Source organism: Patagioenas fasciata, chromosome 2, assembly GCF_037038585.1.
Source record: "Patagioenas fasciata isolate bPatFas1 chromosome 2, bPatFas1.hap1, whole genome shotgun sequence".
In the NCBI taxonomy this organism is placed as follows: domain Eukaryota; kingdom Metazoa; phylum Chordata; class Aves; order Columbiformes; family Columbidae; genus Patagioenas; species Patagioenas fasciata.
The window spans coordinates 120,150,482-120,176,559 of NC_092521.1; the positions used below are offsets into that span (position 1 = coordinate 120,150,482).

Below are 26,078 nucleotides of genomic sequence, written 5' to 3' on the forward strand. Positions count from 1 at the left end.
TTCAGACAATGTGTTTCTTCTTAATATATTTTTGTGTAATTACATCATATTCTATATCCTTACTGTTTCTTTACTCTCTGTGGAATGGGAAGATGTTTTAAGTTAGTCTGAGGTAAAATTTCTCATCTTTGTAACAACATATAGTTTCACAAGCTAAGAGGACACAGCCCTAATTTCAGCCCCTTTTCAGATCTTACTTTGTGCACTACTCCACTTCCAGCCTGCCATTTCACGTCAAAGCTAGCATGGCCCGCCTGAAATAATTTCTCTTGGTATTCTCAGTGAGCTGCTTCAAGCACAGAAAATCAAAACAAAGCCAGATCTTACTCTTGGATTTTAAAAGCTGACTTAGCCCTGTTGCAAAATCAAGTTTTCTTGCTACCAGCCCCACACCTCAGAAGCACTTACACAACACCTCTCCAGATTGGCTTTAGGTCACATTCCCACTCTCTGCAAATTGTAAGTGCAAGTATCAGTATGGCATCTAGCTCTTCTCATAGCTTCATTGTGCAAGTCTTCTTTACTGAATCTTCATAGAATGGTTTGGGGTGGAAGGGACCTTCAAAGCTCATCTAGTCCAACCTCCTGCCATGAGCAGGGACATCTTCAACTAGATCAGGTTGCTCAGAGCCCCATCCAGCCTGGCCTGGAATGTTTCCACCTCTCTCGGAAACTGTTCCAGTGTTTCATCAACATCATAATGAAAAATTTATTCTGAAAGTATTTCCCCTGTACTGAACGCATTACAGTACCTCTCAACATCATGTGCAGAATGATATAGGTTAATATAGCTGCAGCTTTAGAAACTTACTCTGATATATTGCAGGAGAGGTTAGAGATGGTGGTGTAACCCTGGTCCTAAGAGGTCTCAGCTGTACTAGCTCTACCCATTAATAAAATAGAGGCAATCATACTACTTCCCTAATGTGCAATATAGTCATGGTTCCCCTTTCTTTCATACACAGCAGGAACCGTGTCATCTTCCATTCCCTGAGGAACTGTAATGAAAATATGGGAGAGCCTAGATCTGCGTTCTCTCCCACCAGCGAGTAAGACATGTCTCACAAAATGGCCTCTTCATCCAACCTATGGTCCATTATCTAAATTCTGACTCAGTAGCACCAGTCAAATTTTTTCCAAATCACCAGGCTTCTATTTGTTCCCACACCTGCTGGGACCTTTCCCAGAAGGCAAGATGCAGTGCAGTTTCCTTACACCATGTCTGCATCCTCTGCAGTAAAATGGAAATTAAATCATTCCTGTTGTTTGAACACATGGCAGGGGCTTGATGCACAGCCTGTGGCAGTGTGAGCAGCCTTTCATAACCCCATTGCACATGCTGTGCCCACAGAGAACTGCTGAGCGCAGGAAATTCACAAACTCCGGCCTGCATCTTAACAGGCAAAGAGTGTTTGAGGGAGGATGTCCTCCATGTACACAACCCACAGTCATGTAATTCCCTACTCCTGGCACAGGCAGGTAGATCTGCAGAAGCGAGAGCCTTGGAAGCTGTCCATCTGAGCAGAAAACCACTTAAACCGTAAGATGACCAAGGAGAGGAGAGGAGAGCGTCTTGGCTGCCATCCACCCGAGAGCCGTGACTCAGGCGGCAGCAGACTGGAAGAGCTGAAATTGCCCTGGTGGTGCCAGTGACAGGAGGAGACGGGAGCAGCAGCTGCCAAGAACCTGTCAGCCCAAGCCAGGAGACAGGGAGCGCTTGACAGCGGCAGTGACAGCTGCTGAGTCAGTGGCACTGAGAGACAGCAGCTGCTCACCCTGTTTCGTACACAGGCACACAAAACCAAGTGCCCAGCGGGTGCTGGAGCTGATGTGTGACTGAGTCTGCACCACCCTGGGCATGGCAAGACTGTTGGGGAACACTACAGGGCAGGCTGGCAGACACAGTTGCTTTAACAGTCTACATTCTGGGTTTCAGGCACCTGCAGAATTTCCATTATCTGAGCTAACATCAAGGTTTTAACGGGGGAGGGTTGGTGGTGTTTTTTAAACAAGCAATCATGCTGGCTCTTTTGTCATAGCTGCTAAACAGAAGTCCAAAAGGCAAAGGCCTTCTGGAAAACACCAAGGTGTTTGGATGCACTGCTTACTCAACCATTCTCCAGTTGCAAGGGGCTAATTACCAGGCAATACTCCCAATGTTTACACTGGGACAAGATTTTCCATCTACAAGCAGGTTACCTTTGGAATACAGATAACAGTTAAAATCTAGAGTATGTGAAAAGTGGCCAATACCCACAGCTCCACAGCAACACACACTCTGGCACAAGATCATTCTGGCTACATCCATTCTGTGATGGATTTTCCTGGCCCTCCCAGCATCAGTGAAAAGGAGAGGGCAACTCTGGTCTCTCTGTGTGGTGTTTCTGAGAGGCAGGACTGTCCCATGTTCTCATCCAACCTGTCTCAGGATGTCACATGAACTCATTGATTCTCCTCCCAGAATTTTTCCTCAGCCTCACCCAACCCTACAGGCATCCAGCCATCACTCCTTCAGTGCAATGAAGATCTCATCATTCAACCCATTCACAATTGAGAAGAAAACACAACAAAAAAAACAACCAAAACCACACAGAAAAGCACATGCAGAGCAATACAGAGTAGGCAGTATCTTTAAAACTAGCTAGCAAAACAGATTTCCAACTAGATCTTAATCCCAGTTACTGAAATTAGTATTCAGCCTGCTAGAGCCCAGGCATACCCAAAGCGATCACTTGTTGGCTTCCAAACTACACGGACACTTAAAAGTCTTTGACTCGGTAGAGGGTTTCAGACCAGACAATGGTCTCTGAAGCATTTTATAAGGAAGGTTTTCCATTCTCACCTCCAAGCAGATGGATAATGACCAAATATTCAGTCCACAATCACGATCACTTAAAGAAAAGGATTTTTACCCTTCCACAAGGAGGCAGGTAAGTTAAAATCTCCAGCATGTTTTCTCCTTCTGTCACTAAATCCTGTCAGTCTCAGATTGTGTATCTGTGTCTGCCAGAGCAGGGAGCCTTTGCTGGAAAATAAGAGCAACTAAGCCACACTGCAGTCATCTGACAGAACTAATTTTATGCATGCCAAATAATTTACTTCCTGAAATGGCATACGTGTAGCTTTCTAGAAAAAACAGTTACTTACATGATCAACCTGAACCAGGAGGTGTGATTTTAAAAAAAACCTACATAATGCCACACAGATTACCAGTATCCTTTCATCATCTCATATCTCACTGCCAACTGTAACTCTTGCTGATAAGGTAGTTAAGGGAAAACACAAGATGCTTTTGTAGATATTATCCACTTTATCAAATTCCATCTTTTTGGTGCTGGTCTGTTGTCTAGAAATAAGAATAGATACTTTCAGCCACTGCTCCACAACCATGAACAAAACTAATGGCAAATAAAATTAACACCTCAGTTACAGGTTAAATCATCCTTCTCCAGCAAGTCTAATTCTAATAAATGTCACCCAGATTCTGCACTCAGTTTCAGGAGAGAGACACTATTCGCATTATGTCTTTTTTAAATTCAATCTCTAAATCAGAACATTTTACAACCCAAAAAGTTTATCTCATTTATGATTCAGTTTGGAAAGAAAGGTATCATACATTTCCCAGAACATTTTCCCATAGCCAAAAGGGTATTTCTGAAGTTAAAGGCAAGGAATAAGCAAAGTTAATTTGTTACTTTTCCCCTCACACACTCACAATATCTGTTCTGTCTGTAGCACATGTCCAAGGTCAAGTATTTAGGACCTTTATTTAGCTAAAAATGTTTCCTCCTTCTGAGAGGGTGTTGCAGGCAGCTCAAATGTCTCCTTACTGTCAAACACTGATAGTCCTGAACCAAGCCAAAAACTTGCACCAAGCACTAGCTAAAGATGCCATTATTAAGCTCAAATAAATATTGTTTTTTTCACAGACACACACAAAAAATAACATTTGAGTTCAACAACTTCAAAAAAAAATTTTTTTAAATATACTTAAGACATCCAGAGTTATACAGCAAAAAGTATCTCTGGTCAAATCAGGGCAGAAAAATCCCACAGAAAATATATTTATAAATACCTGGATTTTTCTGTTCCTTTTCTCTTCCACTAAGCCTCTGACAATCCAGTAGGCAATTGCCAGCCCTGACTGCAGGCAGCTGCCTTTCATCAGCCCGCTGCCTGACCCCAGTCAGCTGCCCCGCTCTGAGAATAGCACCAGCGCTCTGACCCTGGGGGAGCCTCTCCTTAGCCCAACCATCCCTTTTCATCCGGCTACTAATGACCCGTAAAGACCTATCATCTACTTTTCTAAACAAGTTGTCTCAGTGAAGTACACACTTGCATAAAACATTTATTTTATGCTTTGAGGTAGAAAATCTTTCCCTTACATCTATATCCACCGCGGACCACCCCTTCCAACAGGATGGTGACACAGAGGGATTGATTTGTCACTGGAGACGCGGGTTCATGGGCTGTGCTCAGCTCTCCCAGTCCATACCAGCATGGCTTGAGTTCCCAGCCAGCTCCCCCTCACCCCCAGTTTGGTTCACTGGCAGGCAGACTGCCCTCACTTTCCATGGGCTGCCACTCACTACGAGAAACAGTGAGTAGAGGCATCTGACCTAAGTGCAACCCTTTTTTGAGAAGGAAAGCAGCCCTGGGCCTTCCACTGAAGGAGGAGCCAACAGCTGCCCACAGGAAGGAAAAGAACTGACAGGGTCTGGTCTACATAAGTCATCAAAAATTCTGGGTTTTATGCAGTTTACCCTAATGCAGCCAGGTAGGGTAAACTGCCTTTGTTGCCTTCGTCTGTGCAAGTAAATGCCCAGTGCAAACATAATATTTTTTAAGCTTTTTTTTTTCCATTTAGTCTCTGCTTTCCCCCAAAGCTGCATTTCTTATTTCCAAAATGGCATCTCCAGACTTTGAGGGGGGGATGAAGTGAGGGGGTAACAAAAACTTCCTCTTGACAGAAAAAAGTCGTTTAGATGGATCATAAGCCATGTTTGCTACGGCCTAGGGAGCAATGGAATGAGAATTCCAGATGTACTTACTCTCACTGGCGGCACCGTTGAAGTTGTACCTGCTATCCCATCACTGATGTGCACTTCCAAGAAAATTCAGCATGAAGATCTTTGGGATTACCAACTGACTGTACTTCTCTGCATGGTGCTGCTCTTTGTCCTGCATCTGCTCTGGAGGACAACTCCACCATCCTGATTTACTAGGACCTCCTCAGACCACCTCCTGGGAACCATGTGGAATGATCCTCTGTGCAGAATGACCTGTTTGCTAAGATTTTCTCAGATAAAACAATCCTGGATTTTGGGGTACGTGTGAGAACAGAGCAAGGAGTGGTTTCCAGGCTGAGGACTGCTGCTGGCAGCACTCCCATCACAACTGGCTTCTTGCTCCTCAGCTCCGTAAAGGGTGCAGACGTGACACATTTGAACCCGTGACAAGCGAGCAACCTACTTCCAAATAAGACACAAAAGGGAAAATTTTGTGCTGCAGTCTTCCAAGAATGCTGCTTTCACACGATGAGCCGTTCACGTCGTAAACCTTTGGATCGCAAGTGCCCACTGCTGATATCCACAACGTTTACATCTGGTATAAAGGGCCTGTATTTACATTAGGCCCAAAACAGACCAGATATCCAGCATTTTACATGCAATAGGTGTGGTTTTGGAGCTACAGATGAAGTGAAAACATAGAATCTCAGATATAAAGCCCAGCGAGTTTGTTTTCACTGGCCTGGGGAATGAAACGTTTCTTACATAAAATGTTTTTTCAATGAGAGACTCAGAGCTCCCAGCTGAGAGAACGATCACCCTCCTGACCCCCACACCTGATGGCAACATGGGATGGGGAATGTGGGGAATTCACCCTATAGCCAAAGAATGACTTCACTTCACCTGTGTGAAGTACAAAAGCAAAATCTTGTATTGTGGTTTGTTATTCTCAATCATTTTGAATCAAATCATCTTAGTTGGAAATATCTTCCCCTGAAGATCAATAGCAATACTGAGCACACTCGTGATAGGGCTGCCATGTGCTGCATGAAGGGGTTTTGCTTCTAGTCGGATCCCCCACTCATCAAAATGCCAAGAAGAAAAGAAAACTTTAACAGTAAGAGTTGATCAACATTTTATTTAACAAAAAGATCAGTTATCCAACATTTAATGGTATCAAACTCAAAAAAATATTTCACTGCACTTTCTATAACAACTGTATTAAAAACCAATACAAAATGTTTTCACCCAATTGAAATATCAGTATTTAAAAAGAGGAGCTTACAACCCACATGTACAGATTCAGAAAAGAAAGGAACGAGGCACGCAGCTGGTAATGGCAACATAACTCGTTTCTACTTCTCCGACAGTGCCGCACTATACGTATTTGTGCTCTTTACACGGAGTGTACTGAGGGGGGATGCAGAAAAATGCGTCTGTTTAGTGTATTTTCTATTAAGCAGCCTGCTACATTTATAGATCTAGTGGGTCATTGCCCTGGGAGTTCACATAACCTAAACAGCTCTCCCAGGGATGATTTGGTATTGAGGGATAAGCCAGAATATTTGCAAACACAAACTGACGGGTCTGTTCCTTGATTCTATCACTGTCTTTTTGTTTGTTCGCCACGCCAGGCTGCTCTGCAGCATAAGCTCTAAGTACTTACTCCTTAGCCTAACAATTCCCAAAATAGGATGCAGAAGCCCAACATAAAAACAACTGTATCCAGCATTTAGACAGCATTTGGACCCCATAATACTAATATTTAAAGTCTAACAAAACTATAAATAAGGTTGCAACTAGAAAGGCTTGGGAATCACTGATCAGAAAACTTGTTTCAACAGGCCAGCAAGAAGAGCCAAGGTTATTAATTAAATACAATACCGATGGCAGTAAACTTTTATTCATAAGGTAAAAACCCAACACACGCAGTTAGAATTCTAGGGCTGTTTAATTCACAGCTTATGGAAACTTTGCAATGGCATAGCTGTCATCTGCATGTTCTCCAATTTGCAAATGAGAGTTCCTGCTGGCAAATATTCGTATGAGTTTGTTCAGTTATCGGAAAGAGTGCTCACGCCTTCTGAAAGGAAGCGGGCTCAATCATTTTTACAAGTTATTTTCATGGGGAATATTTTCTGGTTTGACGTCCAGCAGAAATGTTTTGCATACAGAAGGTTTTTTAAAACTCTTAAAAGTACTCGGTAAGTTTCCTCCCTACCATCCATCCATCCATCCATCCATCCATCCATCCATCCATGTGACTGAGTATTGTGCAATGATGACTTCTAATCTTTAGCATAAAAACCGACCACATGGTTCACGATGCCACATGTGGCACTACACCCTTTATCCATTTATACATCCTATTTTGAGGCACTTAATACTTTTTGTCAAATACACCAACAATTCCAAGTGCGATTCTCTTCCTGTTTTAACAGCTTACCAGCACACAGGCACAGGCAGGCACAGGCAGACACAGGCCACCTGGGTGCTCACCTTCCATAAACACGCTTGCCGAAACCTCTTCCAGTTCACACGTCCAAACAGTAGGTCAGCTCAGGACTCCTCTTCTTTTTCTTTACAGTTCATCGTGTTGCTCTTTGGCCTCTTGGTCTTTCAACTTGAATTCTTCAGCGGTAACTTTACCATTTCCATCCCGGTCTTGATTGGTGAACATATTTTTAACGATCTTTTCAAAATCAAAACCAGGAGCCAATTTTCCTTTGCCAGAATCAACTTGAGCTTGAATGTACTCTGAAAACTAGGTGGAGAGAAAGGAGGAGAAAGCAGCTCACAATGGAGCAGACCTTTAAAACTTAAGTGTATTTACAAAAGTAGCATTTATTTTTTGTTGACTATTTAGCATTTTACTGCTTACTATTAAGCATATATAGAACTACACTATTACTATCCTATAAAGCTTCCAACCTAAGTCAGACTAATTAGGACAGACACATGAGGTTAAACTTTGTGGAGCTCAACAGGGATTTCCTCACTTATTCCAGTGGGTCCTGGACCCATAACAAAGTTATTTTTCATAATTCAGGGGGAACATGACTTGAATAGAGTGTGTGACATAGGAAGAGATCTATATGGAGAGAGGAGGTTCATTTTGCATGCCGGTACAAGAAGCTGACACTGTAAAACAGACCTCCACCTGCATCTTAAGAGGAACAACATATAAGAAAACAAGAATGAAACATGGAAAAGAGACTTTAAGTATCAGGATACCATGAGATTCGTTGAAGTAGCTTCAGGCATTATGCCTTCCACTTGACTCCATGGTGGGGAAGGTTGCAAGGTTACGAGGTTAGTGTTCCCTAAAAATCCTTTTCATTATACATATTCTGAGGTTGTTCACGGTAATCAGACAACAACAGAGAGAAGTCGTACTGCTGGCTTGCCAAAAACAGAAAGTGCACGATCAAACACAATTTTTTCAATTACTGTTATCTCTGGCACTACCTGTTAAATGAGCTCCAGCAATGAGAGCTACCGCTGACATTTATTTACACCTTTTAGGCCACGCATCCTCTCATATCGCCTTGGCTTCTCCCTCTGCTGCTGGCCAGGTGACCAGAAGGATGTGGATATCAACAGTCACATCCCACCACGCTCATTCTCTAGACTGATAAAAGCTCTTTTCTTCTCTGCAAGGACAGAAGTGGAGGTAAACACAAGAGAGGAGATGGAGAAAGAAGGAAAACAAGAAGGTGGAAGAGAGTGCTAGCAAGAGGGAAAACAAGATTTTGATTTTACCCCACTGGCATTTTAAAACGCTGGAAGGCATCTCACAGCCAGAGACCACAATAGTAAATGGTCTTCAGAAGAATAACCAGTCTTCTGTTTATTTTTTATGTTTGGTTCTATCTCTAAAGCTAAATAACAATGTTTTAACTGACATGCTGCCTTTCTGTTAGCTTGATAACAAACACCATGGGAGAAGAGGGAAAGAAGAGGGGGAGAAGAGACCCCATTCTTCAACACCTGAGTTCTTGGTGGTAGGAGAAAACTACTGCAAGTGTCTTCATTGCCTCAGCTTACCTCCTCCAAAAGAACCTCTCCATCATGATTCTGGTCTATTTCTTCAAAAAGATTTGGAGAGACTTCACCATTCCATACAAACATGTACCCTTCAGGCAAGCCAGACACCAGTTCCAGCAGTTCTATGTCAAAAACTAAGACAGCGCTACCAGGCACTTCTCCTTCTGTCACAACAAATAGCAAAGAGAGGTATTTCCTTTTAATCCATAATTAAATTTGTCTTCCTGCTCCAACAGGTTCGCTACTGCGATCCCCAAGCCCATCAAATCTTCCTGTTCATCTCTGCAGAGGTGACCAAAACATAAACTGCATCCATTTTTTTTACTTATAAAGGTAAAACTGCACAAATTGATCAATTTCTCTTTATCTTGTCCATACATGATGTATCAAGGTGCTAGTGACGCACTCAACGGTGTTACCACAGCTTGGGATTTTACCCCAATAAAACCACAGAAGGAGTTTAATTTATTCTCAAAAAGGAAAACTGAGATCAACTCTGATTTCTGTCTAGTAGCAAACAAGCAATCTCTTCAGATATCTGGGTATATACCAGAACACCAACACTCATGCAAAGTTTCAGACCATGTCTATCAAACGCGATCTGAATGATGGCAAATGCCTATGACAGGTACGTTTATAACGTTTTTTTAACACAGCAGATTTTTTATGTTATGAAGAAATGTTCTATTTATTATATATAAATGTTCTGTTTATTATATATAACTATATAATTTTATACAATAATATAAAACGTTCCATATATAATACTAATTATTTTTCATGGAAGACAGGTGTAAGTGAAAAGGCTTCTTTATCTCTTATCTCAAACTGATTCTCCATTAAGCTTGACACATGATGCCTGACAAACAGCAACTTATGCAACTGTTTCACGCATATCGGAGTTTGTTGATCTTGATGGTCTCCCAACAAGACTCCTTTTCCTCAAGTCTTTTAACCCAGAAGAACAGCAACAACCACACATACTGAGATATGAGTCACTTCTATTAATATATTGTTCTTCTTACTATTGTTGTCCCCAATCCTGTTACTAAAAATTTATAAGGAAAAGAGCAAACTGCAAAAGAGACAGTCACCTTATGTCCTCATGCACAGCAAGTAACAAAACACACAAACTCATGTCTCAGCTACTCAAGAGATGCTAAGGGGATGTGCAATAGGTTTCACTCACTTACCAACGCCATCTTCTCCATAACCCAGATGGGGTGGAATAACGACTGTTCGTCGTTCCCCAACACACATGTCTTGAAGGCCCATGTCCATCCCCACCACCACCTGTCCAGATCCCAGAACTATGTTGTAGGTCTTGCCAAGGCTGTGTCTGGAGAGGGGGGAGGAGAAAGACAAAAAAAACCCCTCAACATATAATACAGAATTTCTGTTGAAAACAGCAGCTTCTAGTTAGTGTCCTGTCATTGCCAAAAATTAACTTCATGCCTAATGCTCTGTTTTACCAAGCAGTTGCAACTTACAGCCAACACCAAACAGAAGTGTCCTGCTGACAAGTCCTTTGGGACTAAATTCACCGGCTTCCTGAATGAAATCTAATTAAAATCATTAAACCCCAAACGTATTTTATCTCAAAATAAGGGCATTTGCCTCTCACATATTTTTAACTAATGAGGTTGGACTTTTTAGCAGATGTAAAAATTCCACATGTACATTTGTCCCAGAACTACCAACCTATATGGATGTGGGTGCATTCATATGGATCAGCCATCCCTTTACTGAAATCAGTCGCTATGAAGTTGCTACAACGTAGTAGTCACTTAACCGAGACAGCTCGGAAGTACACTACTATTACTGATATTTAACCATATTTTGAATTATACCTTGCTGCTGGTGGTTCAATTCTAAAATTAGAGCTTATCACAGGTTAAAATGGCAGGAGTTAAATATGTATTGTGATTCTAAACACAGAGCATGCAACATTAAGACTTTTTACTCAATATATGTCACAACAGCAGGACTCTTTCTTCTGTCGGTCTCCTTTCTTGGGTTATTTGGCTTGGCTGTACCACTGCAGGACATGCTTGTACAACAGAATATTATTTGGAAAGAAAACAATCCAGTGGCTGGGAGGTCAGCCTTAACATTAGCAGCACAAGATTTATGATCTTTGATTCTCTATAAACTGTTTTGAATAACACAGTCTTGACATCCCTTGGTTCCTGCTGCAAAATGGGAATTGAGCATTCCTGCCGTATAAAAGGTGTTTTGAATCCAAACACATTACTTGCATACATACTTGCCTACAGCATCGCAGCACGCGCTTCAATGTATGCCAGCTTTTCAGCTCTGCAAGCTATTGTGTACACTGTGAAACCTATGAGCTACTTCCTAAGTTAATTATAACCTGTTTAAAAATAGCTCTTCCCAACTTCCCTTCCAAAAATAAAATGTTATTGAGATGACTTGCACAATTCAAAAGACAAAGGCAGAAGTATTCCTGTAGCTGCAGCAAAGAGTGCGATGGGTTCACTTTAGTCCTACAAGAGACAGACTGGAGCAACCTCTGCTTCCTTCTTAGGGCTACTGTCAACAGGAAGGAGGAAGAGGAACACTATAATCACAGTCAAGATCAAGCCGTCTGATGGTTTTTCCATGCTGACACACCACAACACAACAATACGGGAAAACTAGTACCCATGTGCGGTACAGACACGATGGTGACTGGTTACTACAAAATACATTTACAATAAAACATCATTTACTAAAAATCACGCTTTAACAAGACTACACGAAGTACCTGTGCCAGATCTCTCTCAGGAGCACTGAATCAGGGCAGGGCACAAATCCTACCCAAGAAACTGAATCCACCTGGACAGTTCATTCACACAGAGCCCTGTGTTGTTCTAGTATGAGTGGCCAAGGCACCTGAATTAGCCCATGTAAACAGACTGCCATGCAAACAACCTGTTTCATCACTACACCTGTAGCATCTGTTTTTCTCCACCACACTCCTCCATCATCTTTGCTCCCAGTTCCCTCAACACTCTATAATAGATTGTCTCTTTTTTTTCTCCTCCTATATATCTTAGGCAGGCGGACATAAAAAGAAAAATACATTCTATATCAGTACTCAGTTTTTCACTTAAAAATTCTTTATTCCATGCCAGCCTGCTTTCAGGCAATTCATTCTACTTCCACAGCTGCTAAGGACATCTTCTCTATCAGGTGATATACTTACGTCGAGTCCAGCAAAGTACCGTCCAGGAGCGAAGCATTGTAATGATATTTCAAGTAATCTCCCTTCTTACTCAGTACGGTGCAGTTGGAAGGTTTGTAGTTAACAGTAATGCTGACCGAATCTGAGGGGTTGTGGAAATCAACCACTTGGATGTCAAAGACCAGCACTGCAGATCCTGGAATCTTTCCTAAATAGGGAGCAAATCAGGAAGATAAAGGAAGAAATGGAACCCAAACAGGCTTATGAGGACCAGGTACTGCACCTTGTAGGAGTACATATTCCAACTGCGGGTGCTGCGGAGTCATTTTGCTCTTCTTGTTCAGAATTGGAGCACTACATCTCCTCTGTATGCAACAGATGCAAGTTCCATTCAATGCAAGGAAAAAGAACTGGTGGCAAAGCACTAAACATGCACTTGGTTCAACACTGAAGTAAAAATTTCCGTTGTTCTGAATAGGCAAATGATGCAGAAATAGCCACATATTTCCTGTGACCATCCTAAATGACTGACTTCTGTTTCATGTACCAATTTATTATTGATCATCAAAACTCTGATAGGACTTCTCAAGCTTCAAGAAATGCCATTACGTCTGAAAGGTTATGTTTCATTAAAACATCCTGATAGCAAGCAATTTCTTCCCCGCTTCCCAGGATAATGTGCAATCGCATTACCAGGATCGATAGACACATACAGAACCAGGAGTGGGTTTTTAGCCTAATTCCCAGATCAACAGCATAGAATTTAAATTCCCAGAAGAGCTTTTCTTCTACCTCACTTTTTCCAAGTAACATCTCAGAAGGTACTTTTTGAAACATGAGCCATAAAATTAGAAGCTGGAAGGGTTATCATATTCAACCTCTCACAGCAATCTTTTTTGGGTATTAATGAGTTTTCCCAAAGGAATCCAAACTGTATGTTACACATACACAGATACTTTGCTGTTACATGCATCCACAGGTGGCTTAAGAGTCCACAAAACCTGTGGCTGTGGAAGGAATAGGGAAGAAAATTTAACATGATGAATTCCTTCAGCATAGAGAGCTTGTGAAGACACACAGGAAGGACGATCTCATGCTGCGAAGCTCCTGGCATCCAAGTACCAGTCTGTCTAAAGCAGTGATTATCCAAATGAGTTCAGGTCACCAAGCACCAGCCTGCCTGAAACACTAATTATCCAAATAATTTCAGGTCACCAATTACATGTGACATTGTTCTGCATTCTTATTGTCCTGCCTATTTAGCTAATTAAAATAATTTTGCAAATCCTGGGTGTAATCCTGTCATTTGCATGCCCAACAAATAACGAACTAGTTCATAAGCCTTTCAAAGGCCAAAAAAATTGAACTACACAGAGATGCACTAAACAATAAAGGCAACATCATTAATTATGGAAGACTTGAATGGAAAGTCAAGCTCACCTCTTCCTTCTTCTCCATATCCGAGATGAGGGGGGATTATTATTCTTCGTTTTTCACCAGTGCACACACCAAGCAAACCTTCATCCATCCCAGCAATCACATAACCTTTCCCGACATAGGTGTCATATGTTCGATTCCGTGAATAGCTACGGAAAATATTTCCGTTTTAGCAGTGGCAAGTGCACTCAAGAAAACACAGAATCTTGCAATAGGTCTGCAACACAATTCTTAAACCAGCTAAGGCCAAACACACAGTCATTAATTAGGACCGGAGAGCCACAATGCAATCACCATGTTCAATGAGTCCAAGCCACCAGGTTTCATCAGTCAGTGATGCATGTGTCATTTATTAACCAGTACTGGGACCCTGACTAGGGAACAGCTTATTTGCAAATACATTTCTACTATATCTTGAAACAAAATCTCACCTATTTATGGATTTTAAACTAAATAGAAAACATGCTTTGGTAAGTAACTGAAAAAAAAAAAAACAGTTTTCTCCTTCAAATTCTTCTCTGCCCCGATTCTACTTTACTAAGTGCTTATCAACTAGATATAGCTTACATTCATTTGCATGAGACACTCTTCAGTTATCTCGTTTTGCAACCACAGCTATGTAGTTCGACTACTACAAGCAGGAGGTGGGATAAATCAGTTCTCTTGGGATGCACAGAATTAAAATGAGTCATGACAACAAAACAGCATCAATACTATCCCTCTGTTCCAAACTATGCCAATCACTTTTACGTAGGTTGAAGGATCTGCTTCAGCACCTAAAGAGAATAAAGCAAGCCTACAACAACAAATGATGTTTATTACAAGGATGTGTCTGTCTTCTGCCTTTCTTCAAGGCATGCTATATGAAGGCATGACCCAAAGAAGGGAAGTCAGAAAGGCCATCCTTATGAGGTAACTCTGGGAAACAGCAAGACCAATACAGACCCTGATGTAATTTAGAGGTTTATTCAAATGCTCAAAGTCCAAATAGACCTGACTGAGTTGCCCAGGGGCAGTTCTGAAGCCGAATATTTGCAGAGAAAAAAAAGAAAAAAAAGGATGAAGGAAAATATTATAAGAGCTCTTGACCTCAGACATTCATAGTGCTTTTGGCATGCCTCCTGCAACAGTGAGATTTTTTTTTCCTGGACAACTCCAAGGCTTTCAATAACTATTGTTAGCTGCTCTGTTTCTTCATAGATACCTGTTAGATACTGGCCTTTCTTGTAAATTCTGCAGGAAGCCAGGATATGATGCTCTAATGAACAAGCCCTCTAACAACGATCAGCACTTCGGAGTGATGTAGAGGCTGCTGTCTATAAAGCATTTATTACTAGTTACTGACAACAACTCTTCCATAAATATTACAGCCATTTCAAAAATTGCTTAATTACTACTGACAATGATCACATCTCAAAAGAGAGAGATTCTGGGCGCACTGTGGATAAGCTTCAAGTTCTTAACTTCCAGATTTCCATGAGCTATGAATTAAGGTCTACAGTGATGGCTGTTGATGCAGGTCTCCTGCTTTCTATCCTCCCACCAAGCTGGGCAGCTGAGCGGGGAGGTCGAGGTTGATTCTGAGCCTCACCGCACCTCAGTTCAATTACACGAGATACAATTCCCTGGCTCCTCCTCATGGGAAGTGGCACACGTGGCTACTACACGGCTTACGTTTGCAAATTGATCCTGATCTTCAGCGTGCAGCAGCTATAGTAATACTAAGCACTTTTCCATGAGTTTATTTTGTAAAACATTTTACAGTGGCTGATCTTCAACTCCTTTTAGCTGCTTGTGCCAGGCGTTCCAAAAGCTGGAGTGTGGAAGTAAAGTACTGCTCATTAAAGAGCTAACAAAAGAGATGGGAAGCTACAAGGATATTTATTATTCACCAGATAATTCTGTATATAAGGCTCATGTACCCAGAGAGTTTTGAATCTGACATGACAGCAACCCCTCTTCCTTTATCACAGAAGCCTTATTGCTGAATTCAGTCTTGAAAAGACATTAACCTTCAAAATGCGAACAGTTTTCAAGTACAAATGGAAAGACTGTCTTGAGATTAACCTCAAACTAGCCACTAGCACACTGACTAAAAATTCCAAGGACATAAAATGGGAATCATATTTATGTTCTCTCTCTCTTCAGCAGTATTTCCTATTTGGCAGATGAAACTCTACGGGGAAAAGAGTCTTCAGGTATGTATGTCTAAAGCATACACAGCTTCACCAGGTGGATCACCACCCCTAGATGGCGTCTGTGACACTGTCAGAACACAAAATAGGTCTTTGTCTTCCCATACTGAAATTTTCTGTGAGTTTTTTTAAGAACGGAAGACTCCAACTCCACTAAAAAAAAAAATCAAAAAGGAAGAAAAAGCAAATAATTGTATCTGGGTCTATTACGGACAGGACAGAGGAGTCAACTGAAAATGGGATCTGTAGGGATGAAGGGTTTGGTTACCTGGAATCAAACAATGTGCCATCCAAAAGTGTGCCGTTGTAATGGTATCGGAGGAAGTCTCCTGTCTGGCTTCTCCGCTCACAAGATTCAGGCACGTGCTGGTTCTCAATAGTAATGCCATCTTTGGGGTTATGGAGATCTAGCAAAACCACATCAAAGACAAGGGAAGCCTGGCCAGGGATCTCCTTACCTACGAAAGTGTTAGAGCAGAAAACTGGTAAGAAATAGCAGGTGTTCTAGAAGGAGCTTAAACACATTTGTTGAAGAAAAGTATTATAACCTACTGCCGAATATCAGGCACCTCCCTTCCCAAAATAAATTGGCGTAATCTGCTTCTAGTCAGTCGTTCTTTGTTCCATGTGTGGGTTTGTCACTCAATTCTCCAACTCAATTATTTCATTCTGTTCCTATTGCGATGTGAAAACTAGCGCCTCTTCAGCAACACCCACCTCAGTCAATATACGCCAGCTCCATCTGAGCTGCATGGTTCAGTCTACCAGTATTTCCAACACACTTCATGAAAGTGCATAAAATAACCATCAGAATACAAATCTGGTACATAGGCTCTTCCCATACTGTTAGTATCAAAACAGGAGACCTCATGATGGAAGGTGAATGAGGGTAAATTGGGTATCTCAGTGAAAAAGTACATTTCCATCAATAAACAAATCATAGGGTGGGTTGCTCTGACTGAGAACCAATGAGCTCAAGATCTTACAAAATTTTCAAACCTAACTCCACAAAGTTGTGTTATCCACAAAGATGACTATCACAGTTCCTGGTAATGAAGTCACGGAAGGGGTATGAAACCTTGTACACCACAGACAGATCCTTAGAGTAGAGAAAGAATTTCAGGAAGGGTCCCAAACTATACCTAACTGCCCCCTCTTTAACACAGGGACCTCTATGTATGACCTGCAGGTTGCATATAGTCTCATAGGACAACTAATCCATCTTGAAATTATTACTAGAGCACTGGTTGCAAAAAGAACAACAAAACCAGAAGTAAAAATACCTTTTTTCTTTTTTCAAGTTTTCTGCTCTCTGTGACAGTCACTGAAGAATTACACAGGCACCTGACTTCACATTTTTGGAACCACTAGATATTAATCACAGATTATATTCTCTGAATGAAACAAAATTCCAGCATATAAAGATAACAACTGTATCAACAATATGTCTGTTAAGTAAGTTACTCTTGAATTTTTTTCAAAAAAATCTTGTACCTTCTAATCAGTCTAATCCTGTACATAATACATTTTGAACTTCTCTTTCCATCACTTTGTTAGATCTGTCTGAAATGGGTAATAATGCTGTTCATGAATTTAAAATACAAAAAGTACACATTTGTTTTAAAATATGGATGACTTGGATTACAAAAAAAAAAAAAAAGAATAACTTTTACCATCTCCATCTTCTCCATACGCCAGGAAAGGTGGTATGGTGATAATGCGCTTCTCTCCTACACACATTCCCAAGAGACCTTGGTCCATACCAGGAATCAGCCACCCAATTCCCACATAGGTATCATAAGTTCGCATCCGATTATGGCTAAAAATGAAAAGACAAACCAATAAATAAACCCACAACCAAATGTCAAACACCCACAGGAAACAACAATATCAATCCTCAAAAGCCACATGCTATGCACAATATAACTCATCACTTGTTGCTCCAAAAATATTGCTCCTCGATTTACCAAGGGAGGCTGGGCAGTGTTTTCCAAAGTGCTCAGCTATTTCAGGAACCTAACAGAGCTTTTGAAAACTGGCTCACAAACACAATGGCAGCTGATGTTAAAGCATCATCTTCCATCAAACTTTAATGAAATACACATGTTGTAAACTTAAAATCCCAGTATGAAGGTGTAAGTAGATCAATTTCATTACAAACTCTGCTTAATTTATAAAACTTGTCTCTAACTCAAATAGCTATGCTGCAGTGGTTATAGAATTTTTTAGCTGATACAGGCAATGATCTGGGCTGGTAACATCCATGCAGAAATAATGTACTGTTTTATTGGTACTGCTGCTCCATATTCTGACAGTTATGATGTTTGCTTTCATTTCCTATGTTTCTGGGCAATTAACATTAATTGTTACACCACTGAAGGGGGAGTAACTGATGGTTTTAAGTGACAGGAGATACCTGTTAAAATTCAAAAAGACACAGAACCCAGCTGCATACCTGGAATCAAACAGAGTCCCATCTAAGAATGTTCCATTGTAGTGGTATCGGACGAAGTCAGACACCTGGACTGTCCGAGGACACTTCTCAGGTTTGAAGTAAGTCTGAACCTGCACTTCATCCTCCGAGTTCCAGAGATCAACCAGAAGCACATCGAAATGGAGCACAGAATTGGGGGGTATCACACCAGCTGCAGCAGCAAAACAACACAACCAGTTTTATTTCCCTTTTTCTACAGGGCACCGTCAAAAAGAGAATGAATCCACACATACTCTAAATAAAAACACACAAAAAACCACTTTAGGGACAACTTAGTCCATGCCCCTGACCCCTTGTCACTGTTGCAACTACCTAAGGGGGAGAATCTGGCAACATGCACTGATATCAAATATGTCCATCAGGCAAACTGATCTTGATTTAGCACTTGTTTTCCCTTAGAGTCTGTACAGCAGAGCTGCTTTGGGCACCAACAAGACCTTTGTGCACCACTGCAATGCAAAAACACAATCACTAACAGTGAGGTAGGTATAAATAAAGTTAAATTTAGTATCTAGGTTAATTCGCTGGAGGTTTGCTACGATCTTTTCCTTCAGCATACAGAGGGAGCTTGGAGCAATTAGCGAGGCTGTAGGATTAACGAACACCCCTGAGCAGGGGAGAACCTCTGTGAAGTTCACTGCTTGCAATTTCTACCCTGCTCTTTTGTGACCACATTTCCTATTGACTCTGCCAAATCACTTGCGCAACTTGCACAATCCACTGGCCCGCTGCTGTACTTACGGACGCCTTCGCTCCCATAGGCGAGTTTGGGGGGAATTTTCACGAACCGCCGCTCGTTCACGCACATTCCGACCAGAGCTTTGTCCATCCCAGCAATAAGTTGGCCTTTTCCCACAAACACGTTGAACGTAGATCCCCTGTCATAGCTAGAGGTGGAAAAGCAGGCAAAAATGTTAGCGGTTCATTTACCCACCATCCCACTATTTTTTGGGGAGTTTAACCTCTTGCGCTGTTAGCATAACTTTGCCCCGAGACAGCTGCTGAGAGATGGGGGAAATCCAAATGTTGCTGAGATTTCAACCCAGCTCTCCTGTTCACTGCTCACCACCTATCTCAGGGGTGTCAAACTCGTTTTCACCGGGAGCCACATCAGCCTGGCGGTTGCTTTCAAAGGGTCAAATGTAATTTTAGGACTGTAAAAATGTAGGAGTAGCTATATTTATACACAGTAGGACCTCAGCATGTTGATTTCGGTGAGTAACACCACAAAAATATTACACAAGGTCCATACGTTTTACAACACAAAACATCACAGTTGGGGATTCTCTGTGGGAGAAGAGGAAAGGGAAAAAGATGCCTTTTCAGGTAATATCTGTGAGATTTGCCAATTGGTTATTTATTTTCTCCAATTGGTTGCTTATTCTCCACATTCCCAGCTCCCACGTCATGAAGATTTAAACAGCAAAAAATAAAGAGGTACTTTAATTAGCAAGTTTGCCAGACCAAGAATCAAGGTAGCTAGCTAAATCATCTTCCACTGTGATAATGTATAAACATTTGAAAGGTAAAATAGATTATGCTTAAATGACAATGAAGTTTTCCACAGAAAGCAGCAGTGTTACCACAGTGGAACACTAGCATTAGCTTACACGGTTAGTCTGACCACCTTAAAACTGCACAATGACCCCGCTTTGCCATGCCTGAATTACTGCTGTTATTTAATTTTTTTAATCACTGTAGAAACATAATGTAAAAGCTTCACTTCATGTCTATTTCTAAGCTTTCACTGCTTTGATTTTCTGAAATTCCTTTCATAATTTAAAGGACTTTTTCTTCCCTCCTCCCACCCTGATAAAAGGCAGCATTGGAAAAATACCAATTTTAAAAAAGGCTTGTATCTCTTTGTCTGCTAAAATATTCTGGAAAGCAGCCAATAGCCAGATATCACCAGGGAAATTATGTCAAACTTTCCTTCGAAGACTGTACACATCACTTCCACAACATACTGAGCCTCCTAACAGTCCCAGAGCCTTGAATCCCTCAAATATTCTACTGAGTGATCCCTCTGTTTGCTCCATCTTTTTTTTTTTCTTCTGGCAAACATTTCCCTTAAAACAGACAGCTCTCTATACAGACCATTCACTTTCGCTTGCACAAATATTCCTACTCCCAGGCAAGGCTGGAAAACATTTAAATTAACTCCTGACAAATTCTGTTACACACACAAAATCATAATTGAGATGTTAAGACTAATAACATAATAGATTCTAAGAAACCCCCAAAAGTGGTATTTTGTAGCAATTGGTAAAGATTGGTAAGACATCCGGGATGGACTTACAACAGAAGAGCTTTTTTTTTTTGCCAAAAATAAACCTACAATTAAAAAAACATTGATGCTAAGCAGAGAGTTGAACAAAGCAGTGAACACATCACGCATCTTTGCAGGATTGACTTTGTGGATTCCTGAAAACTAAGCAAAATTAATATCTACTAGAGGAATTTACCCAATTCACAGCAGATGACTAGGCAATTAAATTCAGACTCAAAAATGCAAGGCATTTTATGGCCACAGAAATAAAAATGCAAATACTGATGGGGAAAAAAAAACAATAAACAGGCACATTGGTTAATTCATGCAACAGTCATGATTATTACAAGAAGGGCTGCATTACTACTTTCTACTTGCAAATACAGAAAAATAATTTCAAACCTCAAGAACATTTTCAGCAGGTGAAGAAGAAACAGAATAAAACTGCCCTTAGTTCAACACCTGGATTATTTTCTAGACTGACTTCATAGCAGTGTTTGACTAATGTTGGTAAGCACTTTCCTAAACTTTAAAAAACACAGGTAGCAACTCTGACAGGTAGAAAAACGGGCTTTCTAATAGGCTAATTTTAGTATAAATTGACTGAATATGTTTAACTTGTTTGCAGGCAACATTAAAGGTTTCATGACAAATACTCCACAAAGTATTTCTTACATTAACCTACAGAACATAAAAATCTCCTAGTTTTCCGTTATCTTAACATGTTAGACCACTGTCATCAGTTTTTAAAAATATCCCAGTTAGCAAATAACAAAAATGTAGCTGAACAGGAGCTGCCATCTAGGAAAAAAACAAAAGGACAAGCTGAACAAACCTGACTTTTTGCACCCTTTTGAAATGAAGATGGCCATGCAAATACTCAGGTTAGACCATCGTAACTGTTATTTATTTACTGATATTTAAATGACAGAAAGAGATAAATGCTGTCCAGCTATGCACAGCGTGCTCCTGCCCCAAATAATCCAGAGCCAAATGACAACGAAATTGTAATTAAACCAGAGGCAACTCCTGGGAAGCCCCTCAAAGTGTCCTGCCTCTGCGCAAAAAGTTGCTGGTACAACTCAGTGCACAAGTCAGCCCCAGGATGTATCTGCAGAAATCAGAAACACATTTCTGAACTCATGGCTGGTTTTCCAATTGTCACATTTTTGTAAAACGAGCAGGGAGGATGCTGCCTTTCTTTGTGCGTCCTCACATCTGCAGCTAAGGCTTATTTGCCGAGGCTGTGAACATCCAATGAGTTCACTGCCCTTGCTGTGCTTTTCCACTGAAACTGCACCAACGCCAGCCGAACCGCCAGCTACTGCATCCCACACTTCATCCATAGACGTGCTGGTCAAATGGCACTGACGACGTACTGAAGCACAGCCAGCTCCAGAGGAAGAGCTGAGCTTATTTTGAAAGACAGTTATTTCCCTAAGGCTGTAGATTTTCCTTGAAGCACAAGGAAGATTAGCGGGATTACTGAAAATACATTCTGCTTTTTCTTTCCAAGTAATACTTTGATCAGTGGCGATGAATGAAGCAAGAAAAAACAAATAAGCTGTCAGCAGCATCGGCATCCTTCACAATCTCCTGATCCCACTATTTAGGCTTCTTGATCCCAAAATAACAGCAGGAAAGTGGCCAGACGCTTCACTGTACATAGGTCACATTTATTCAAGAGTAACTTATCCAAAAATTTCTATGTAAGCACAGCCTGATAATTATTGTATTTCCAGTAATGATTCAACTATGTTTGCGTTCTAGTAGGTTTGAGCCTGGAGAAGACACAGGAAGCATACAGCAAGAAACAGGCAGGAAATCACTAAATACTGTGCCTGACTGCAATATTACGTGTGCTCCCATTCACCAGGTGAACCAAACACCCTCACAGTCTTGACTCTTGGAGCAGAAAAGTGCCTTGGAGTAGCGGCTGGAAACCATGATGGGGATCCCTCGGGGCACACGAACTGCTGTGAACTAGACCCAGCCACAGCAGAGGTCTTGCCCTCAGTCCCCAGCAGTCACACCCCCGGCCTTTGCCTTTTCACACTTCAAAGACACCTTCCCATGGCGGTCTGTGCATCCTACGCTCTTGCTCGTACGGCGCTGCCCAGCTTGCCGCTAGCCTGCTTACGACATGAACTGAGCCTCAACCACGGCCCCCACCCGGCACCATCACCTCCGAACATCCACAAAACTGCTCCCGTGGCGGACACCACGGCTCGCCCCTCTTCTCTCTCCAAAGAGCACCCTCCCACGAACCCAACCCCGAGGCGGCTGCAACCAGAAACCGGCGGGGGCTACAAGCCAAGCCCCGAGGCGGGCGCAAGCCAGACCTGGAGTCGAAGCGGGCGCCGTCGGGGAAGGCTCCGAGGTAGTGGTAGCGCACGAAGTCCCCGGGCCGCACGGCCCGCGGGCAGCTCTCGGGCACGAAGCGCCGCTCCACGCTGATGTCGGCGCCGTCCCACGGGGGCTCGGCGGCGGGCACCGGCGGCGCCTGGCAGGCCGCCCAGCTCACCAGCAGCGCCGGCAGCAGCAGCAGCGCCCCGCAGCCGGGGCCCCGCCGCTGCCGCCACCGCACGGCCGCCGGCCCCGCCATGGAGGGCCCGGAGCGGGGCAGCCGCAGGGTGCTCTAGGCGGCGAGGGGAGGGATGGAGGGGGCCCGGCCCGGCCCTCCCGCTCCTCCTCCTGCCGCTGCAAACTTGCAAACGTGGATGGAGCGCTTCCACCCGGGACGGAGGAGGAGCAGCCTCGGCGCCGGCTCCCCCCACCCGCGGCGCGGGGTTGCGCAGCCCCAGTTGGGAGCGGAGCGGCGCCCGCACCGCCATTCCCCGGCCCCGCCTGCCCGTCCCTCCTTCCCTACTTCCCCGCGCTGGCGGGGACGCGGCCGTGCGACGTGGCGCTGCCCCCGGGACGCCCTCCCCGGCCCTCCGGCCCGCCCGTAACCCCAGCCGCGGATGAGCAGAAGGTCTTTGGAGCGGTGCTGGATGCCCCGGGATGGACAGGAGGCATCAAGGCTCTTCATCTGCCTGACTTTGAATACTTTAGATTTAGAGCCACAAGGATGATGAAGGGAGTGGAGCATCTCCCGTATGAGGAAAGGCTGAGGGAGCTGGGTCTCTTTAGCTTGGAGGAGACCGAGAGGTGACCTTATTAATGTTTACAAATATATAAAGGGTGAGTGTCACGAGGATGGAGCCAGGCTCTTCTCGGTGACAACCAATGATAGGACAAGGGGTAATGGGTACAAACTGGAACACAAGAGGTTCCATTTAAATATGAGAAGAAACAACTTCTCAGTGAGGGTAACGGAACACTGGAACAGGCTGCCCAGGGAGGTTGTGGAGTCTCCTACTCTGGAGACATTCAAAACCCGCCTGGACACCTTCCTGTGTAACCTCATCTGGGTGTTCCTGCTCCGGCAGGGGGATTGGACTGGATGATCTTTTGAGGTCCCTGACAGTCTGTGATTCTGTGATTCAATTGCAAATATTCCGTTTTTGATCAAAAGTCAAAAGATACATGTTTGTGACAGCACCTACTGCTTTATGTACACCAGTGCTGACACAGGTATTTGCAACAGCCTGTCGAGGAAACTTTGGAAATGATACACACAAAAAAACGAAAAGCACACAGTAAGACAGTAGCGTCCAAGAGAAATCACAGTCCCCATCAGCCAGTTGTCCCCTTTACCACTCTCGTTGACCTTGCACACCCCAGTGAGGAGGAACTTTCATTTGTCCTTGGTTATTCTAACTGGTTGCAGTGAAGAAGCATGGAAAAGCTAAGTGAAGCATCAAACTCTGAGCAAGATAATTTTAACAGCATATTTTTAAAAAAGCAGTGAATCTTATGGCAGCAGATTCAGAATGACTAGTAGGAAATGCAGAGACACCTAGGAATATAATTTATTTAAGAAACACTGATGATAAGATTTTGTTATTGATAAATTAGTACAGAAGCACAACTCGCAATCGGGTGAACTACTTGTGAAAGGGAACCACTAAAATCATGGCAGCTGATAAACACCAGAGCATCGCAGCTAGGGAGAGAACAGCTCATGGGCCCAGCTGCCTGTTCCTTGTGCATCCACCACCGAGCTGTATCGCCTCGGCATCAGAAAGGATGCAGCCAAATTAAATGTTTTTAAAGTACTTTCAAAAACACTCTTGTATAATATTGACACATTCCTGGGAAACGGCTGCTCTTCAATGAGGTAACCAGTGAAAAAAGTTAGCAACTTGGGCAGCTATTTAAAGATAACCAGATTTGCAGTTACAAATCACATCCTCCTTGCAACAACAAACACCCTGCACATTCCAAATCAGCCCTGCAAAGCATCCCTTAAACGAGCCATGTAAATTGACAGTTGCCTGGATTTAAATAGGCCATTTTGATGTTAGTTGATACAGGCACACTTTATTTTCTTAAGTAGAACTCATAGTTCACCATTGGAGTATGTTGATACAACCAACATGAAGATAAAGCTTAACCTGCATCTGGCACTTCTTTTTGCCAAGCAGTGACACAGTCTTTATTTATGCCCGTTTATTTAAGAAGTCCTGTGTTTCCAAAACAATTCCTTGGACTCTCACTATTTATGCAGTTGTGTACTCATTATTAATCACCTCTGTCAATAACAATTCTCCACTTCTGATGTCATTAACATTGCCTCAAGACTGCTCTAAGTGGTACCAGTTTATATTAATTCCTAAAAGAGCCATGTGTCTGTTCTGTTACCAAACCTGCGTGCTTCATGCCTCCACACCATTCTCCGCGCAGGTGATGCACCATGTACCTCTCAATAAGCACACACCGAGATCAGGATAGTTGTCAGCCAGGGAGGCGCGTTGCTTTCTGTCCTTCTAGTTTTGCTTGGGGAGCGCAAAGGTAGCAGAATGCAAAAGCTGTCCAGTGTTTTCCTTAGAAACATCATTTTTAACACTTTGCTATTTTTTCAAAGCACGCATAGAAACAAAACAAATTCATATTTATAGGCTGGTTTGTTCAAACACTAACCCAGCTTCCTTCCCAGGAAGCGTTTTGGGGATCAGATCTTCAGTCAGTCTGTTCTTCAGTCAGCCCAAACACAGCGATGACTACTGCAGTGTGAGCAGGGAGATAAGCACAGACATGTGTAAAGCTTGTAGAGAAGCAAGTCCTGGAGGGAGGATTATCCTTCCCAGGCTTAAAAACACAGTACAGCTAAGATCCATTCTCCCTCTGAAAACTTAGCTTTCAGGAATGTCACAGGTCAGACATTAAATGAGGATTAAGGAGCTGGGATTTGTGCCTTTGCAGCTTCTTTTGGAGGATGCTATGTGCTTCATGTAATGTTCCAGGGGCTGCAGTCCTCCTAGCTTTTGGCTATGCTGTATAAAACTAAATAATATCTCCAGGATTTGATGCTGTTCCCAAATCTTTTGAAGGGCAA

At 42.6% G+C, this 26,078-nt stretch overlaps 1 protein-coding gene across 3 annotated transcripts; it reads right to left on the minus strand.

Annotated features, from left to right (window-relative positions):
- Positions 1–6,119: 6,119 nt before the first annotated feature.
- FKBP9 (FKBP prolyl isomerase 9) lies at positions 6,120–23,399 on the minus strand. Of its 3 annotated transcripts, none has more exons than XM_065831101.2 (10): positions 22,981–23,392; positions 19,111–19,256; positions 18,331–18,520; positions 17,549–17,694; positions 16,144–16,333; positions 13,684–13,829; positions 12,265–12,451; positions 10,250–10,395; positions 9,057–9,220; positions 6,120–7,773 (listed from the first exon to the last, which is right to left on the minus strand). In XM_065831101.2, the coding sequence occupies exons 1-10, from the start codon at positions 23,241–23,243 to the stop codon at positions 7,591–7,593; spliced, it is 1,761 nt and encodes a 586-aa protein (XP_065687173.1). In that variant the 5' UTR covers positions 23,244–23,392; the 3' UTR covers positions 6,120–7,590. The 3 variants fall into 3 exon arrangements, with proteins under 3 accessions (XP_065687173.1, XP_065687174.1, XP_071660937.1); XM_071804836.1 differs by lacking the exon at positions 6,120–7,773 and adding an exon at positions 7,816–8,662 and having other exon boundaries at positions 22,981–23,394; XM_065831102.2 differs by lacking the exon at positions 9,057–9,220 and having other exon boundaries at positions 7,602–7,773; positions 22,981–23,399.
- Between the last annotated feature and the right edge of the window lie 2,679 nt (positions 23,400–26,078).

What these genes read in the sequence shown, in the direction of transcription:
- FKBP9 (XM_065831101.2), bottom strand. Translation starts at nt 23,243, where the DNA reads ATGGCGGGGCCGGCGGCCGTGCGGTGGCGGCAGCGGCGGGGCCCCGGC. An exon ending in ATATGGAGAAGAAGGAAGAG is followed by an intron (nt 12,452 to 13,683) that starts GTGAGCTTGACT and finishes CTCCCTATTTAG; the next exon opens with GAAAGATTCCAGGATCTGCA. An exon ending in GGTACTTTGCTGGACTCGAC is followed by an intron (nt 10,396 to 12,264) that starts GTAAGTATATCA and finishes CCCCCTCTCCAG; the next exon opens with ACACAGCCTTGGCAAGACCT.